Genomic DNA, 19,760 nt, shown 5'->3' with positions numbered 1-19,760 from the left:
AGTCTTTGTTAAGACAAAAAAAGAGAAAAAGATCAGAGGATACGCGAAGTTGTCAAAGTGAGAGTTCACGGCATGTCAGCTAGCACATTCTTTGACAACACCGTAATGGTATTGGGAATTTCCCTAGCTTACCGAATGACGTAAGCGTTACAAGCAGGGCATGTTTGTGAAGGGAATTTTTCTTTATATCTCTAAAATCCTTTCAATGGCACAGCCAAAAAAAGATTACGCTTGAGAGAGAAATACTTTACAATATATTTGTTAAGTAAAGACCAAAGGATTCGCTTTACATTACGTGACTCGATGTCTAGCCGATTGAAAGTGAAACTTGTCATGTCAGCGCATTCTTTGACATCAACGTAATGGTATTATTTACAGATTTTAGCCCACTAAAATATATATTTCTTTCAAAGCGTGAAAATTTAGTATTTTCTTTGAGTAAAACGCTTTAAAATCGGACATCTCACGCTAAACATGCTTATTAAAGACCAAAGCATTAGAAAATTTCCCGTTAGTAAGTGTTTGTCAAGCTTTTAAACATTGCGTGACCCGAGCCGCCTGGCCGAGCGGGGGCATCAGTCTGGTCACTGAGAAAAAAAAAAAAAAAAAAAAAAAGGACGTGCAGAGCAAGAACTGCGCAGCGCAGTTAATAAAGTGTTGCTGACGATATTTGTAGTGTTTGTATTTATTTAAGCATCGAGATTGTCGAGCAAGACAGTTACAAAAACAAATTTGTTACCAATGGTAACAGAGAAGTTTGCCCTTGACAACAATGCCGTTGTTATGTTGAAACTTCGTCACCAAACTCTGTTCGCGTCTCACTCAACTGGAAATCGTAGTATGTTCTCAATTGTTATTAACCTTCCTAAACTTTATCCATGCGTACGTGTTCCTGTTTTTCTTTCTTAGTTGGCCGAAAATCCAAATGCAATGCACTGCTTTGTATAAGAATCACCTAATATAACCACCTAACATAATCAGCGTACAACATTCTTTACTTACTGTCTAACGTAACAAGGTACTTTATCTCCAGGCTGTAAACTGTTTAACCACGTGGAACAAACACCATGATGAACAGGACCTTTACCATCTGAAAGGAAATGAAACAGGTGTCACGACAGTTAAAACATATGAGGCACTTGGTGTCTTTTTATCAGTTGTAACAGTAAGACCAAAATCGTGAGCTCCCATGGGAACGTTGCGTTTTTATCTGGCATCTAGGGCCCGGTTATTAAAAAACTGAATGTTAAGGTTCTTTTTTTATTTCTAATTTTTATCTTATAGTTTGATATATTACTCAACTGATGGGCCACTGAGCCCGAACGCAGACTTAAACGCATAAATGACGGATAGATTACTTAGAACATTGGAATAGAATGATGTAATCTTTGATCGACCAGACAATGAAATGTAGCGGATGGCTTTTTGACTACAAAAAGATTAACATTTATGTCCGCTGCAGAAGCCACGATAGTTATCAGACAATCTGTGCTGATGAACTACAATGATGCCAAAACTGTGCTTACGTTGAAAAACATGCAACTTCGCTTTACTGGGTGGGTATCGATCTATTTTATAAATTATTGTCTGTAAGGCAGCTTGACTATTCATTTTGAAATTGAATGTCTAGGTAAGAATACCAAGAAACGTGAATTCCTCACCTCTCTTGTTAAACTGTACCACTGCTACCGTGAGGTGAACTTCACCGGGAAAGAGGTCTGGAGACGACGAGATGGAGTAAAACCGCTGATGATATATAAAAAAAGGTTAGAGTTTCTTGCAAGCTGTAGGACCTTCAAGTTACTGATTCGGATAAGTTGCTCAAATAATTAGTTGTCCAATGCCCCATAGTATTATTGTCACCCAGTTGGTTTAGAAAGGTGTTGATCGTGAGCGTGTTAGGCCGTGGAAACGATTAGTGAAGAAATACTTAGGGTAAGAAAACTAATTCGTCACCAGATGGGATACCTCGTATATCTGTAACGCTTCAGTTTCCATAATGTAATTTAGTGTCCTCATAACTAGTAAGCCACTTGTGGGTAGCTAGAAGCCCTGACACGTTAATAATAAAAGTTGATGATGTTCTAAAACATTGCCTAATCCCAAATACGTTATTATTATTCCCACTTGAATTTGTGATAATTAAATACTAATCAAAGGTTTCTGTGAGTCAGCTCATTGATTAAGTGGATTAATCCAGGCTTGATGCATAAATTAATTGTTTAACAGAATGGAATGAGTGAGTGAGCGAGCGAGTGAGTGAGTGCCATTAAGGTCAGTTACTTAACCTCACTGCATGACGTCATTCATGAGGTAAAAATCACCGTTGCACTCACCGGCTGCAACAAGGGTAACTGCGTGAGTAACAAGTCAGCGGGTACTTGTAGCGAAGGGTACTCTTGGAGTACATCGAGAATGTTGCATTCACTTTCAAACTTCCAGTCCTCATATCGATTGTTACCCTGAAGAAAACAAGGAATGAAAATAAAAGAAAGTCATGTTAAACGGTCCATGGTAACACAAACCAACCTTCAAATCAAAGCAGCTTAGAGGAGAAAAAGGTAGATTTTTTGCACTAAATGAAGAGATTGACCTCACCTGGCCAAGAATTTCCAGTTTTTCCTTTTCTGTCTGGTCAGTAGCCTACAAAATGATACAAAGAAAATGTGATAAAATAAGGATTAAATCATAGTAGAAACCCATAAGGGTTTCTGATCATAGTAAGTGATATAGTGCTGTTTTGAACAAGTAATAACAAAAATGGCTAAAGGTTACTGAGGAAACGAAAACTAGTTACGAATTTATTTGCAATCAAAAAGTCAAGCCAAGACGATAATCAGGAAACCCAATAAGTATACAAGAAAACTGAAAACAATAGCGAGACAAGGATCCAGTGAACAATGGGGAGCGGCTTACCATCGTGGCCAAAAATTTAAGGATCTGCGGTGATGGAACACTTGTGATGTCCAGGTAGCGTGACAAAGCTTGCCGCACTGTGACTTGAGAGGGAAGACGACTGAATGCTTCCCATTTCTTGGTAGTTCCAAGGAATCCTGAGAAAATAATACAGGTTGACATTATTAGAATGTTATAACATTCACCTTGCACTGAAAATTTTGTTCTTCTTAATATAGACGGAGGGGAGGAGCACGTTTTTGTATAGACATGTCCTAGACTACGAGTAGTACCCTATTTTTTTGGGGGGGGGAGAGCGCGTCTCGCGCAGCGTTTATGAGTCCACAAAGAAACTGGAAATCTGATCGGTTATAATCTCTGCAATTAATGTCTTACTAAAGACAAGCAGTGGCCTACCAAAAAGTTGGTATGTTTGTACCAGTTAGAGTAGTTAAGAGGTTTGTTTACCTTTGACTTCTCGTGAGGCCTCGACAGTGATCAGTTTATCGGGATCGATGTCATCAGACAACTTGTCAATCAAAGCTTGCACCATTTCTGGACGATTGGCGGGAAAAATGGCCACGTGATCTCCTGGTTTGTACTGCAGCTCAGTGCTATTCTCTGTCTTGAACTTAACTGAGATGGTTGAGCGACTACGAGGGGAAAATGAATTAGAGAACTCTTTTGTTCTAGCCCAACTTCAGCAGTTATTGTTAAAGAAGTGACTGCTGGACGTGTAGGGTAAATTTGCTCAGCATATGGTCTACAGATTAAAAATACAGATGCTCAGCATCTGTATTGAACAAGCTACGTATGGTGATTTTTAGACTCGCGTAATCAGGAAACGCTTTGCTATCTTGCTTTTAGTAAATTATACCAGAGCTTATCCCGGGTTTCCGTAGCATGAAGTTACTTGGAGTGTTTTACTCCTCCTGGATGGGATTCTAGTCCGTCGAAGGGTTACTAACGGCAAATTATACACCTGGGTGGAAAGAGGCACTATGGGAGTGAAGTATCTTGCCCAAGAACACAACACAGTGACCCCAGCAAGGACTCAAACCTCTTCCTTCTCCTCCTCCCCCCCGCGCCTCCCACCTTAATTTGCTGTATTTTGATGTACACGTACTTGCGGGTTACTGATTGAATCTAATCGACATACTGCGATTTTCCTTGTCTTTTGATTAAGCGGCAACAGCTAGAAACTAAGTCATAAAAACGGAACTAAACTATCTACAATATGACGAGGACTTCAAAATGTAAGTGTTACTACTAATTTTTTTTCGGAATTTTCGTCGTTACCGTAGCTCAAATATCGGAAAAACGGTCTTGTTTTCAGGAAGTTATGGGGACATCAGACAAAACTTGTTAGTACCAATATTCTGTGAAAAATGACAAGACTGATTTGTCACACATGTCGTTCGCTGGTCTAGCTTTGGAAAACGTACTTCCAACAGGCAACAGAGAAAGGGCAGTCGCTTTGCGTTTAAATAAAAGTTCAGCGCTACTCACTTACCTCGAATCAACAGATTGTAAGTTCTTCACTGACAACAAAGTCGCAGCTCGCACTGCTTTTCCACAAATATGGGACAAACCTATAAAGACAAAAGTCTCTTTATTCATCTACATCAGGGAAGGGGGAGGGGAGGGGGTACTCAACAAGGTTTTATGCGGGGAGGCTCTGCTCCAAAGGCTCACTAGCAGGCAACAGCTACGCTGCCTTTGCACTTGAGTCTCCCTTATTTTGTGACATTCCTTCTTAACAGTCGACCTTGCTGTTTTCTTCTTCAGGCTTGGCAATAAGTATCAGTTGATGACAAATTCCGGTTTCCGAGACCATATGGAGCCGACAGTTCTCGAAGTTGTTAAATAATTGAGCGCACCATGATGGCGCGACAGCTTTTGAAGTATTCTCGAGTGCTCACGCAATTTATAAGTCTCTTTGCAGCCGTAATCTCGTATTCAGATGTTTACTCACTTCGTAGAAAACGTCTGGACAAGTCCGTTCAGTTCGCCATTTTAATTGGTTGATGAACAGCATAACCATTTGCGCGGGAACTAAATGCGTTTTTCGACGAAGAATTGCCAAAACAGCACTGTTATTGTAAAAAAGTTTCCTTGTTGTATGACTTACCTTGAATCAGTTCATTTTGTCCATCCTCGTGATCTACTGCCTCAGTACTAAAAGCATTCACAGCGGATATCACCTTCTGAACAATCCGGAAGCGGCCTGGGACCCAGCCGCTTGGTACGGTATCTAGTGACTGACTCGCTGCTTTTGTTATCTCTTCGCCGATACAGAATGAGTCGCATGCGGCCTGGATAAGAAAATGTGAGAGAACTTAATTCAAGGGTCTTTAACAATGCAAATGATTTGAACTATTTTGGTTTTATGCGAGAGCAATTATAAGGAAGCACTGTATTCTATTTTTTAGCATGATTTCGAGAGGCTCAAAAACACATTTATCACAAGACACCCAATAATGATGGTTTATTTGTAGAAAAGTACTCAATTAATTAATCACAGCATGTGGATGTGAGGCTTAGTAGCGGGACGTTTTATTTGTCAGTAATTAATTGACTGCTAGAGCATTTCTCAACAAGTGTCGAAAGTAACTTGGAATTGCTTTGCTTTTGATTAACAACGCTCTGTGATGAGTTTCGAAATCTCACGTCATCTTCTCAACGGCCAATCAGATACAAGAACAATTCCAATCGCGACTAAGTCACGTGTGTTTTCCCGCGGTTTGAGCTGGCTACGTGAATTTACTTCAAGTTTTCTTTATCCATGTTTGTTGTGATTGGTCATTGTGCTTACTTTGGTTGTACAAAACTGTGTTGAAAAAGACTTTATTACTTTACCTTAAACACGTCCTTGGCCCACACTTTGAAGGACTCTTCTTGGCCACACAACTCGTCCCCTTCTCCCATCTTCAACACTGCCTCTCCGCCAAGTTCCCGGATGATCTTGTCAAGTGAGCGCGCGAACGCACAGAAGTTTGGGTAGGCTCTGGAGCCCAGGCCAAACACCGAGTACCTTTGGAATTAAAAAAATAAAAGACATTTCAAATAACCCTTACAAGTAGCTCAGTCATTATCAATAGTTTGTCAAAGTCAACAAACGAGGTAATAAAATCGAGTATAGATTGTACACAAAGCAGCCACTTCAAAAAATTGTTTCCTTTATGCGCTAATCGCAGATAAAGTACCCTACCGACATCACAGAGTTGCTGGGTTTATAAAATTTAGGTAAGATCCCATGTTTCTTTCTTCAAATACATTCTGTACAACTTATCGTCGTCCACCTTAAAACTATTACTAGTATTTAAATTGCCACCAAACGGCAAGAACATTCTCTAGTTAAATCTATCAAGAACATATGTACTGGGTACTAATAACAGGTGCTCTCCTTTAAACATACGTTTCTTTTGCCCAGTCAAGGTACATTTTCTCACGTTCTTATCAAAAGCCAGTACCACACATTTGTTCTGTATAGGCGGTTTCTTTAAATATGTTCGGATTTTGAGCGGTTACTGACAATATCAATGAATGAACAAAAGCCTATTAGCAGTGATACTTTCTTTTTAAAACAGTTTGACTACTACTGTATGTTTACCTGAGATTAGCTAGTGGTTGACTGTTGTCCATCAAATCGATGCCCCTTTCTTTCTCCTTTTGAATCAGCAGGCTGCCGAGTTGTTTCAGCCTATTGCGCGATGATCGGCTTCTAAAACACAAAATTATTTGTCTTTAAAATATAATTCACTTTCAACTGCCATGCCGCCCACTATCCTGTTCCACATTAGGCCATTGTCCTTGACGAATTTTTAATCGAAAGAAGACAAAGTGAAATTAATGTAAGATGACAACACTTACCCGTCGGTAGGATGCCGGAGTTCGTATAGGTACCGAGCCAATCCCTAGGTAAAAAATGTATCCACATTTAACAACGGAATTCCGTACGAGATCCTGACTACAATGGAATACCAATGTATTGAGTCTTCGATTTTTTCGAACCTCCCAATAACTCAAACAAAAAGTCGTTTCTCGTGGATTTTCTTCAATCATTTTTTTTATCAATCAATCAACTTTATTTTGTTACTTAAACATAAAATTTACTACAGTGCTTGCCCCCGCTGTTAGTTACAAAACTAACCTAAGGTAGGCGGGGGCAAGAGTTCAAATAGCAGACAATCTGTCGAACACTGCAGTTGTTCTCCCCAGTTTCTCAACCTCACGATAACACGACACACTGATTTTAGCTTCCCTTAGAGGTTCGAGAAGTCGGGATTCTATTGTATATAATTTACACGTAGCAAAAGATATTTGGCTCACCTCTCCGTTCTCTGGTGGGTCTCCATTACCAAACGTGCTCGTTACAATAAGCACAAGCTGTTCATTTTCCATTTCAGGATGTGCATACTCCTCCATACAGATAACCTGATGGAAAAAGAAAGTTGGACAAATTAGTCATTTAACTTTAGTCACGCACAACCTGCAAAGCAAGTGTGGAAATACAGTCGAACCTCCCATACCCGGATACCCTGTAATCCGAAAAACCGTCCACTCGAGAGAGGCGTCCGTTTATGGGACGTTAAAAATGTAATGTTAGTATGTGGCTTGGATCATGACTAAGTTTCTGCTTACGGGAGGTGTTCTTCTTACGAGGCGTCAGTAAAGGGGGGCTCAACTGAACTGAATCGCTGGGGAGAGGTGTCCGCTTATGGGAGGTAGTGTTTGTATGAGGCTGGGACCACGACTAAGTGTCCGCCAGCGGGACATGTCCATGAAGTTCGACTGTAAGCGGAAGAGTGAATTTTGTTGAAAGTTTAAAGGGGGTGCTCCCGAGTGGAGGGGGCAAGAGATTGCTATCATATATAAGTGCTGTAAGTATGTGCCACTGGAGCAAGTATGCTTTTTAAGCAATTTAGTCTAGATCAAGTAATAAAATTTGCCCTTACGATATCGATTTTAACCTGTTTATCGGGTTTAGATTTACATCTTGAGCCAAAATTAGTAGCTGATGAGGACATTACGTTTATCACTATGGACAATCTTTTCCATCAACAATCTGTTAACGGATATATATTTACTTTAGGTAGTCTGGAACATTAAGCCTGAAAATAAGTGTCTTAAGAAAAAAATTTCTCGTTATTCAGAGTAATTTCCCGGGCCATTTCCTTTCTCTGTTACGAGTTTCTGGTGAGCACCTCTCCTCCAATGGAAAGCTCATAAAATCAGTATACCTTATTGTTACTTATTTTCGCGGGACTTATTTTTCGCGATTTTCGCGATTTTCAAAAAATCGCGAAATTAAAGACCCGCAAAAATTAATTTTAAAAGTTTTCTATTGTATTTTTTATATTAATTACGCATTTTTGGTCAAATCGCGAAAATTAAGTCCCGCGAAATAAGCCCGTTCCATTTTCGCGAAATTAAGTTACCACGAAAATAAGTAACAATAAGGTAAATGATTTCTCTCTTGTACCTGCTTAGCAAGCTAAGACAGCGGTTTAACACAATTAGTCCTTACCTTTGGGTCAAACGCGTGCGAGAACAGTTCTCCAAGCATCTTGGCGTAACGTTCCGATTTTCCTGTTTCTGTGGCGTAGAGGATAACAGCTTTCTGTCTCTTGGCCAAAGCCTTGCTCATCAGTTTGGCGGAGAATTTAACTGCCCTAGAAATGTAGGAAAGCGTTAATGAAAACAAAATCCTCCGTTTTCACTCAGTAATTACATCTCACAATATCGCCACAGTTAAACGGAATAAGGATTATTAATTCACTTGGTTTAAAATTGATCTCTGTAAAAAGCAAAAGAACGCTTGTCCAACAAAAATCGCGATTAGAATTGTTTCAAAACCATGCTTTGTCATCACAGTGCACAGATAGCACAAGCTAATGACAAGGTAAGTGTGGGCTACCGGTACACCGACTCTTAATTAAATGAGTCCTTTGCTATCCTCAGTCCTTCTTTTCGTGCGCGTTTTTTGTAATACAAGAGTCTGGAAATTGCATGCTAAATTTGACGTCCAACACCATTCCTGCGTGAGAGAAATAACACGTGTCTTGGAACACGCCTATCAAAGCACTCGGCCGAAGTCTTCTTTTTCCACTCATAAGAAAGAAATTGGACATGTTTACGCAAGCTAACAGCAGGAGTGAGGTGCCCCCGGAACCAACATCTACAAGCACTAAAGTATTCAGAAATCATCAGAAACATCGGTTTATTGGAATGATTTTATTTTCAACGTAGCCAGACACATCAAACTTACTTGGCTACTTCTTTAAAGGAAGCCTTCTTTTTTGGAGAATCGTTAGATTTGTCTTTCTTCACTGAAAAATGTTTCCATGGATCGTCCTAGAACATCAAATAAACCGTGTTGACAATGAACTGTACAAAAAAACACAAGGACTACCACGGGCAACTCGTGGACTCGTCAAATACACATAAAAGAAACTGACAGGTTTTCACTCTTAAAATCAATATTTCCAATTTGACAAATCCGTTATTGGTTCAGAATTTAAGTGTAAAACCTGTGTAGAGTACCTGGTATTCGTAGCTTGGCTTTAAAGTGTAATTTAACATTTCCTGTAGAAAAAAAAAAAAAGAAACACTTAGTATTAATTACTAATTTTCCCTATTCATTTCAGTAACGTTACATGTTATAAATGGCCATGTTACAAGAAGAGCCCGACGACTAACAGGGCTTTTACATGACTTTTTTTTTATACTGAAATAGTTTGTGATAAAATCAACTCACCTGGTGAAACACAGGGGTCGCACTGCCTGACATGGGTGGCACAATCCACACCCAGTCTCCTGGACATCCTCCACGGAGTTTGTTCTGTGTGGTCAAGATCAAAAATTGAAGAATCATCATGAATACTAACAATGCAGTCTAACTGGATAGTAACAATCTGTTCTAATAACTTCTACAAGGATTTGAATTTATCAATCGTTATTACCCTGATAGGCGGGGTTGTTTAAAGCACGATTAACCTAATCCAGGATTAGCGTGGATTTTGATTTCAATTTTTTAACTTTTCTGTGAGGTTTTCTGTTTTTTATTTTCTGTCCTCCAGTTTTGACGTCGACTAATCTCAATCTCCACAATAGAAATTGAACCCTCGATAAACCCTTATCCTTGGTTCGTGTCTATCGGCTTTCAAACAACTCGTCCCTAACCATTTCCAAAAACCTTTCAAAATTGCATTGTAACTTTAATAATTTTCAGTAGTAAATGAAGTGCCTCAATTAGTTTCTTTAAAGCTAAATCGTTTGACACTTAAACAAATGTATTATTGACTTAAGTTACTTATTAACCAAGCTGCTAAGATATATTAAATAGTTGGATCTACAAGCTGACCACCGACTGACCTCATTCTCAACGTGTTTCAGGAAAGACTCTGAAGCACTGTGGTGATCAGTGATTGTCACGCCAGCTTCCTGTAAAAAATAATATATTAAAATAATGATAACAGCACGTAAATCATATTTTATTGATTGCGAAGAAATACATATATTCTTGTAGATATAATAAGATAAAACCTCTATTAAAGGAGGGTGCTAATGGGGGTACCCAATTGTCAGTTAACTACTAATTTTTTGGCCAATTGTCAGTTAACTACTATATTTTTGGCCAATTGTCAGTTAACTACTAATCTTAGTTATCTATTAACTTTCACTTTCTTACAGCGAAAACTATTGCGTCATAACCCGAATTTTCTTTCCTTCATTACGTCAGTGATAAAAAATAAATCAACAATTCACGACTCTCACGCACGTGTAATAGCCATTTTCATAGTTTTGATATCATAAGTATATCTTTGAGAGATCTTTGTTAAAACAGTCCTTGTCTCCTAATAATTTGGTAATTTTCTGCTCGTCGTACTGCACAAATCTCGCTATTTTCCCGCTTTTAGTCGCCGAGCAGTTGCCGCGTAACGTGGGGTTGCCATCGGTAAATGCCGTGGGAACGAGGTTGCGATCGGTTAATTTTTGATATAGGACAATTGATGTCAATCGTCGTATAATAGATTCTTCTTCTAAATTTGGTCCCCGCTAGCCGGTTAGCTGGAATTAACCGGGGATTGGAAAAGAAACCGGAGAAATATTTTGAATGAATAACAATATCAGTTAATATCTTAGCTGGTAACGCAGCGGGACAGGTAAATGTCACGAAATAGCTTTGCTGTTAGGAAAAAAATTGTGATTTTTATTAACAACAACAATAGTATTCAGTTAAGTTAATAGAATGTCACTTAACTGTTAACGTTTCATTTATCAGTTAACTACTAATTTTTTCGCCAAATATCAGTTAACTACTATTTTTTTTGGCCAATTCTCAGTTAACTGTTACACCGCTTCTTATTAAAGCGTGAACACTTAAAATATGTCTGGAATGTTCTTTGTGTTTTAACCAATCACATGCGAGAACTTGAGACCGCAGAAACCACAAACAACGAATGGGTTTCCATCGGTCACGGAACGATATTCGGTTCTCGTTTCGCTCCAATTTACAAGTAAACACTAACTGTAATTCCTTCCTTTTTGAGAACATTCACTGCCCTACTGAAGAATATGTTTGAGTAATTTTTTAATAAAAAAAATGAAAAACCGATGCGCCCGACGCTACGATTTGCCCCAGTTGCCGGCAATTTTCAAAAATTGTAACGAATTCGTATCTGCAATTCGTATTTGATACACTGATAGAAGAAGGGTTCGTTTCTTTGATAACAGCGAAACGATAGCGGGAAGGAAAAGCGAAAACCAAACGATTGAGCGATTGAGGTGTTTACTTTGCACCAATCACGCCAACATTTTGAATAATTTTCGTCTGGAGCCTTTGCAGTTTGCAGTCTTACGATCACGGAACCTCTTATTGTTTAAAGGTTGAAATCGTTTGCCAAAATAAATCGAATCCCTTGTTCTACCGAAAAGATTTACAATCAGTAACGAAAACTCCACAATTTTGTATTTTATATTCGGTTTATCGTGTTTACATCTTATGTCTAGACGTGTCTACAACAAACTGCATGCGCTGAACCATGTCGTATAACGTCGCTAGAGTAACCGTCCTTTTTTTCTTTCAAAAATCCCTGAAACCATGTTCTGGATGTTGCCCTCGATACGAAAGAATAGCAGTTCTTTAAATTCCTGAAAAAGATAGAGCGTGTATCCTGGAACAAACTATGAACTCAAGTTGCTCCGTGACCGATGGAAACTCATTTATTGTTTGTGGTTTCTGCGGTCTGAAGTTCTCGCTTGTGATTGGCTAAACACAAACATTCCAGACATATTTTTTAGTGTTCACGCTTTTATAAGAAGGAGTGTAACCCCATCAGCACCCTCTTAAAGAACTAATTGCAAAATGATGGTCTACCTATCTTAAGAAATAATGCACGTACAAAGAAGTGTAACTTACTGCACAATTACTGCGTCTTTAGGTTATTTTTATTCGATTTGTCATTTAACATTGTAAATAGGTTTCCTCTTCTTATAGTGTGTGTGTTTGTATGTTTGTATCAGCAACTCTTTAACGTGTGTATTGTAAGAAATCATTATGTAATATAGAGTGTTCATTATGTATTAATTTATTTTAATTTAATATTAAGCTTTATCCCAACATTGTAAAAGATTTCTTGTATCTATAGTTTTGTGTTGTATGTTTGTGTAGGTGACTTTCAAGTGTGTATTGTCAAAAAAACTGAATATAAAATAAAAATATTAATCTGTCACCATTTGTCACTCAGACTTTCCCATTATATACGTGGAATAAAAAAAACTAGACAAACGCGGTTTGGATCGTTTAAAAAACCTAATAAATGAAAAGCAAATGCATCCATTTTGAGGTTTACAGGAGGACAAAACGAAGCTGTTCCGCAGAAAAGCTGTTCTTCATGCACTTTCCAGCTGGATGAGAAAAAAACATTGGAACCATCTGGATGGCTTTTTTTTAATCAGCAGTTTTCTTGCTTTATAAAGTATATATAACATGTAAAATTTCATGAAAATCTAATGACTCGTTCGTTAGAAATCGTGCGTTTTCTCAGCCAGCTGGGAAGTGCATGAAGAACAGCTTATCTGTGGAACAGCTTTGTTTTGACCCCGTTTTGTCCTCCTGGGTTTATGGTTCACTTTTGTTTGAAAATCACGCCCGGTAATGAGTTGAAAACTGAGGCGACTGGGGATGAATCAGCAGTGACGTCAGAAGGCTCAGTTGTCACGCGTCACGCTATTTCTGTTGCTGCCGAAGCTGCCGCAGGTCGCTTGTATAATAAGGAGTTGAAACGTTACATTTTCTTGCGCTAAGAGTCATTCTGAGTCATGTCTGTCGTAGAGAAAAACTGGCAAACAACAAGACCAACCATCAGAGAAAGATGCAAGTTTATCTTTGGCAATGATCTCTTCAGCGATGTGAAGTTTGTTGTTCGAGGCGCCAATGGCGAAAGTGAAAGTAAACAAGTGATTCCAGCTCACAAGTTCGTGCTGTCGATAAGCAGTCCTGTGTTTGAAGCCATGTTTTACGGTGATCTGGCGGAGACTAAAGACTGTATTGAACTGCCTGACTGTGAGTACGAGAGCCTGTTGGAGTTGTTTCGTTACATGTACAGCGATGAAGTGCAGTTGAGCGGAAGTAATGTGATGGGAGTGTTGTATCTGGCGAAGAAATATATGGTGCCTTCACTAGCCGATAAATGCTCAGAATATCTGCAAGACAATTTAGATTCATCAAATGTATTCAACATCCTGCCACACGCTCAGAAATACGAGGAGAAAAATCTAGTGGATAAATGCTGGGAAGTGATCGATGAAAAGGCTAAAGACGCTGTGAAATCTAAAGCATTTGAGACAATTGAGAGGTGCTTACTTGAAGCAATAGTTGAACGTGACACTTTAAAATATTGAAGAGATAGAGTTGTTCAAAGCGGTCAATTTGTGGGCAGCAAAGAAATGTGAAGAGCAAGGCTTATCGACCGATGGTACTGAAAAAAGAAGAGTTCTTGGAGAACGGATTGTGAAAGGAATACGTTTTCCGGTGATGAAGGAATATGACTTTGCTGCTGCTGTTTTTGATTGCAAGATACTGACGCCAGACGAAGCGTTTAGTGTAGTCAAGTTTTTTAATTCAGTTCCAGACACTCAAGTTGTATTTCCAGTGGATAAAAGAACAAGTTTGAAAGAATCAGTGTTTCAACGTTGTCGTAGATTTGGCTCCATCGCTGGCTCAGGATATCCTTATTCCCCCGATAAAAAAGAATATCTCATTTTCAAAGTCAGTAACGATAATATCTCCTTATTTGGAATAACGCTGTGTGGAAGTGAAAATCACACGTATTCTGTAACTGTCCGGATAAAAAATTTGAACAAAAGCGAATATCTTGACTCCAAAACAGGAACCTTTTCTTCTGTGCATATTAAGTCAGAACCAGTATCTTACTACGGCTTCGATGTTTTCTTTGACCGTCCTCTTCGCTTGAAAACAGATGGCAGGTACCGCATTGAAGCTTCTATTTCTGGTGCCAATTCTTGTTCTGTTCAAAAAGGTCAACGATCAGTGTATTGTTCAGGGGTCAGATTTGATTTTCAAAGCAGCGAGGAACGTTCAAGTGGAACAGACGTAAACCATGGACAATTTCCCGAATTTCTTTTTATTTCAAACTAAATGGCTTTTTAAGTCAGTTTTAACCCATTGAAATTTTACGCAGGATGTCATCAATTAGTCTTGAATCATATTTCAATGTTTTTCCCGCTGAAGTTCTTGTATTTTTAAACTTTTAGTTTCTCTGAAAAGGATAATGTTTTTTCGCGCTAGAACCGTGTCAGAGACCTATTGTTTGTATATGCTTACAGATCAATAACTGCACGATAAATTTATTTCACAGCCGCAAAATCATGTTTTGTTTAGTTCAGGAAGGTTATATATGCCTATTTGATCACTGCTTTTTGTTTGACAGTTTATATACTCGGAGGATAAGTTTAATTATTTCTATTTATTTTAACTATCCAACTATTAGAACTTCATAGTTTTGTAACGAGTATGTTATTAAAAAGTAAAACAAAATAATATGGTGAACCGTTTGTATGGTATTTTGCCCATATTATGTGTCTTTCTTGTATATTATTATTATTATTATTATTATTATTATTATTATTATTATTATTATTATTTTAAAAAAGCGGGAAATAAAAAGACTGTTTTCAACTCACATGATTAAGCGGACATGTTTTTCAGCTGCCGTCTGATCTCCTGTGCGCATGTGCCCGTTTGAGTGAAAGCTTTGGGTATACGTGAATCCGAGGTACTAGCAGCCTTGCTTATCTATGTTTTAGCATTTCGATTTTCGTCTAGTTAGATCTTTCACAAGCCTTGCTTATCTATATATTAGCATTTCGATTTTCGTCTAATTAGATGTTTCACAGATCCTACGTTTGCCAGCAGCATCATTGTTCGCAGCCCTTTGTCACTTGTGAGTTCCCTTGATTAATGACTTTTAAGTCATTAACAGCAGTGTAGTAAAATATTTTGTGCACACGACTGGTGGTATACTCGGGCGTTCAGGCTTGGATCTGTCCACATCACAACAGACGAAAATCCGAGTTTTTCTTTCAAAACCTCGTTATAATATGTTCTTTTTTAACACTGTTTTTATGTTTAATCGAGATAGCGTCTGTTTACGTTTTTAGCGCGTTTAAAAGAGTGCGCGATCGCGAGAAGGCCGCGCGAGGAAAGAGGAAAAGAGGAAAAGTCGATTTTTTTCCTCGCGTGCCCCCCCTCGCGCCTTTCGCGTTTCCCATACGCGCGCTCGAAACTACGGCGCCTGCTACGCAGGCTAGATAGCGTCAAGCTGTGAAAGCAACATCAGCGGTTTTGATTTGCTACATCCAGTTTTATGGGGCAGCTCCTGATTCCATCTGTGACTATCTCTGACTTATTTATTTATGCATTTTCCACAAACGTTGCTTTGCAATCATTTTTTAATGAAACTATTTTCGTCATTTTCCGCTGCAACGAGGTTGAAAACTGAGGCGACCGGGTACCAGCCAGTAATTAAAGTTGTCACGCGTCACGCGATTTCTTTTTAATGAGTTTCTATTGATGAGCTTGGTAACAGGTTCCCAAAAGAAACAAGACGTTATTTATACAGCCAGTCATATGCGGATGTAAACCCATTTATGGCTTGGCTATAAAAGCGTTTCTTCAATCAATCAATCAATCAATCAATCAATCAATCAATCAATCAATCAATCAATCAAAACTTAATTTATCGAGGGTGACACGTAATAGTTTCCCACCGCACTTGCCATAAAGTTACATGTTTTCACTTCCAAGTCATTATTGATTTATTGTACTACGACAACTTATTTAAATGTTTACTGCAATCGTAAATAAATCTCTCTACAACGGGAGTATCTCATTATGTTTGTAAAGTCAATGTTAAGTGTTCTTGGGCAAGACCGACCAATTCTATCTCACATTGCTTCTCTCTGCCAAGGTTATTGAAAAGTCCTAAATCAAAATTACAGGGGCGGGGGTGACCTTCGTTGCACTTGCATCCCTAACGTTGCACAAGAATCTCAACTAGAAGATTTTACCGTGGCCAGATACAAACCTGGAAGCTGTACATGACTGCTACATTGATTTCCACCAAAGCAAGGTCCTTCCAGAGAGAAGTGTAACTCTTAGTGTCCAGCCCCATCCGTAGTGCCACGGGCTGCAGAAGGAAAAAGAGGAAACAACAGACAGAAGCAATAGATGTAATCGATTCAATTCGCTTGAGAATTTGGGTTAACAAAGAATTGTTTGAAAAATTATATCAATGATCAAATCTGAACATTATAAAGAACAAAAAACGCTTCTAAAGCAATGTTGATCACGTTCTCGCACAAACTTAATTCAGTTTGATTTTTTCCATCAGTCGATAAGGTTGTCTATCAGATTATGATTCCAGTCATTTGTTTCAGTCTTGTTCTGAATAACTAAACCACGGTGCATGCATTTTTTGTTTTCCTGTCTCGACCTGTCATAATTCATTATTTAGACGTTTCATTCGCTTTCCGACATTGCATTGATCAAATCATCAATGCAGTCTTTTTTCAGTAGCGTTGTTTGTTCTTTTTTCCTCTTATAACTCTATTTGTCCAGTCGTTGTTGCTGCGGCTAAGTGAGAACCAACCTCTAACATGTTGTATCGGTTTGCATCACCGAAATCTCGTGCTCCTATTTCTGTCACCATGTACCTGTCAAAAGAAAATTGATTAGATTTTTAGTCGCATTTCATTCACTCATTGTTGACTCTGTTACTTAAATTTACAGTTTCTCCGAAAAGAACTTTCTGCTCAATATTTTTAGACCACCCCTCAGACCACTAGTTTTACAGCTGCTCAAATAGCCAAACTGGTCAGTCTACCACCAACTGGGATTCTAAAAAAGTTATTCAGACTACAATATTGATTTCTTCAGTTTTCACAGTCCTGCTTTGTTTTTTTATGATTATCCAATCAAAAACTATTAGTAATATATTAGTAATAATAAAAAAATAATAATCATCATTCCCTCTCCCCGTGTTCTCTCACCATCCATTGAACGGGCAAGCAGGCATTTCTACTCCTCCAACATCAAGGCAAAGACAGGACACGGCGGGTAGGGCGTACCATCTTAACCCTAGCTCTTCGAACCACGGATACCTTTAGAATTAAAAAAAAAGGATATAACCAAGGAAAACGAATCTTCTATTGTTTGTACTCAAGAAGCTCTAAAAGCATTCTCATATCCTTGAATACCCATCTTCAAATAATACGAACATGTTTGATTCAATTTCCTTCACAACATACTGACATTTTCACCTTCAGCTGGGGCGAGTGAAAAAATGTACAAGAATTTTAGATTCCTGCAAAGCCCCAGCGTAATCGGTGTCCGTTATTGGCAGGAAAAGGCTGCATCTAACAAAGGACTTGAAATTTTCACAATTTATTTGGATAAATTTTTTTTACCCTTTTAGTAACAAGCCCATGCCCAAGACATTGCTTCTGGTTATTGTTTAACAAAAACATTGATTTTCTTGTAGTTGATAATGACAATGTTCATAATTCTTGTCACCTGACTGTACTGATTTTGTTAGGAGAGATAACATAATGATCATTTACGACACTCACTTTGGGTGCTTCATTTGTACTTCAAGTACGATTTCTGGAGGAATCTCAAACATTTCAGGATCTCCACCATTGGCTTGAAGGACTAAAGGTAAAACATCGAAACGGCCTCCCTTTCCTTCCCAGCCGAGGGACTCACAAATCTGTTAAAAATAAAACGAATCACTAACATAGTTGTTTCCACATAGTAAATAAGAAGCTTGACCAGGTAGACAAGAAACACAGGAAAAACGCATACGGTTGTGACCGTAAAAAAATATGTTTTCTTTCCGTATGTGATCGTTGGATACTTCTATTGGATATTCATATCAATTGACAGAAGCACGAAACGTTATCCTGAAGTCCTTGGGGGGGAGGGGACTCTCATGAAAGGGACGGGGGTGCTTCTCTAAAAAAATTGAATTACATCCCCCCCCCCCCAAAGGAGACCAATCTGTGTGTAGCTCAAGCTTTTTTGACCCATTAAAGATACCACTTTTCATGCTTGATTAGTCAAGACAACAAACACGGTTTGATGACATTTTATTTTTATTTCTCCACGTTCAACCCTAATCGAGACCTTGTCGGCTAAAAATTTTGGTGATCTGTCATGAACACCCTCAGTGAGACCAAAATCCATAATTTACACACCTGAAGCATGGAGTGCTTTAATTATAAAATTAATACCGATCGCGTTTAAATAAAGGATCTTATTACCCGTACCGCTCGACTCGGAGTCCAGTGCACTCAAATTAAGCGACCGCGCCTGCCATGACTTTTTAAGCCTGGACATTAAATACAGTAGAACCCCGGTAACTCGAACTCTGAAGGGAAATGAAAAACCGTTCGAGTTAGCGGGGTTTCGAGTTATCGGGATAGATTGAATATTTAATTTGCCAAGTTAATAATTGATAGTTTACTGATTTTTCAGCACTTCAGCACTTCAGTATACAGCACAGTGCAAATTAAACTCATCTCGTCAGAAACTCTAAGACGATCATAAATTCTTAGGATAAGAGTCAGTGGAAAAAGGCTGTCAAGTACGTGATCTGTTTTGTTGCTCGAATCGATGGGCAACCGTGGCGAGTTGCAAGAACCGGAATTCGAGTTATCGGGGTAAATTTGACCCAAATTTTGATCAAGGGAAACGAAATTTAGTTCGAGTTAGCGGGGTTTTCGAGTTATCCGAGTTTGAGTTAACCGAGTAAAAATGACTGAAAAGTGAGTTCAAATCCAAGGGAAATGGAAGTATGTTCGAGTTAGCGGGGTTGTTCGAGTTATCCGAGTTCGAGTTACCGGGGTTCTAGGCGTAGTTAACAGCTCAGGGTTTTCCACGCACATACACGTACATGGAAACATAAGAGGCGAAAGGAGGTGTAATCCCAGAATGTAACACATGTGAATGTGCCTTAGATACTTCTAATCAATAACGGATTTATCAGTACCTCAGTGAACTCGATGTTTGCTGGGTCTCCAATGCAAGAGCCGTCAGGCTGTTTATAGCCAGCATAACGAATCAACTGCGTATTCCAAACACGGAAGTCTTTGTGGGCAGTTCTTCTTTGTGGAAAGACCGTTATGGTTGACCTGCGACCGAAGTATAGAAGAGTGAAAATGAAAACAAGATATTAAAGAGATTGGTCATTGCAAAAGTTATTATACCTAGCTAGCTTCAGAAGCACCATAAGTTTATTTTTGTTATAATTATTGGGTGCCACACTTGTTAAATAAAG

The 19,760-nt window shown here is 38.7% G+C and overlaps 2 protein-coding genes and 1 pseudogene across 5 annotated transcripts in view; 2 read left to right on the top strand and 1 right to left on the bottom strand.

Annotated features, from left to right (window-relative positions):
* Window positions 1–19,760, top strand: part of LOC144647128 (ran-specific GTPase-activating protein-like) — a 71,694-nt gene that overhangs the window by 4,500 nt on the left and 47,434 nt on the right. The window lies entirely within an intron of this gene.
* The window catches only part of LOC144647100 (nitric oxide synthase 3-like), a 68,895-nt gene that overhangs the window by 10,684 nt on the left and 38,451 nt on the right, over window positions 1–19,760 (bottom strand). For all 4 annotated transcript variants that reach the window (XM_078506849.1, XM_078506851.1, XM_078506852.1 and 1 more), the window contains 22 exons: window positions 19,473–19,614; window positions 18,052–18,191; window positions 17,473–17,583; window positions 17,073–17,136; window positions 16,509–16,610; window positions 10,273–10,341; window positions 9,656–9,739; window positions 9,442–9,483; window positions 9,167–9,252; window positions 8,426–8,570; window positions 7,228–7,332; window positions 6,769–6,812; window positions 6,509–6,619; window positions 5,755–5,929; window positions 5,027–5,210; window positions 4,409–4,487; window positions 3,364–3,548; window positions 2,917–3,053; window positions 2,599–2,643; window positions 2,337–2,462; window positions 1,662–1,746; window positions 1,003–1,090 (listed from right to left, as the gene is read on the bottom strand). In XM_078506849.1, coding sequence (XP_078362975.1) covers window positions 1,003–1,090; window positions 1,662–1,746; window positions 2,337–2,462; window positions 2,599–2,643; window positions 2,917–3,053; window positions 3,364–3,548; window positions 4,409–4,487; window positions 5,027–5,210; window positions 5,755–5,929; window positions 6,509–6,619; window positions 6,769–6,812; window positions 7,228–7,332; window positions 8,426–8,570; window positions 9,167–9,252; window positions 9,442–9,483; window positions 9,656–9,739; window positions 10,273–10,341; window positions 16,509–16,610; window positions 17,073–17,136; window positions 17,473–17,583; window positions 18,052–18,191; window positions 19,473–19,614 — 2,349 coding nt within the window. The remainder of the gene's footprint in view (window positions 1–1,002; window positions 1,091–1,661; window positions 1,747–2,336; window positions 2,463–2,598; window positions 2,644–2,916; window positions 3,054–3,363; window positions 3,549–4,408; window positions 4,488–5,026; window positions 5,211–5,754; window positions 5,930–6,508; window positions 6,620–6,768; window positions 6,813–7,227; window positions 7,333–8,425; window positions 8,571–9,166; window positions 9,253–9,441; window positions 9,484–9,655; window positions 9,740–10,272; window positions 10,342–16,508; window positions 16,611–17,072; window positions 17,137–17,472; window positions 17,584–18,051; window positions 18,192–19,472; window positions 19,615–19,760) is intronic.
* On the top strand, window positions 13,135–14,971 carry LOC144647120 (BTB/POZ domain-containing protein 6-like; annotated as a pseudogene).

The sequence above is a fragment of the Oculina patagonica genome, chromosome 3 (assembly GCF_052425735.1).
Source record: "Oculina patagonica isolate OP01 chromosome 3, crgOcupat, whole genome shotgun sequence".
In the NCBI taxonomy this organism is placed as follows: Eukaryota; Metazoa; Cnidaria; class Anthozoa; order Scleractinia; family Oculinidae; genus Oculina; species Oculina patagonica.
This window is presented reverse-complemented; position numbering and strand designations above follow the sequence as displayed.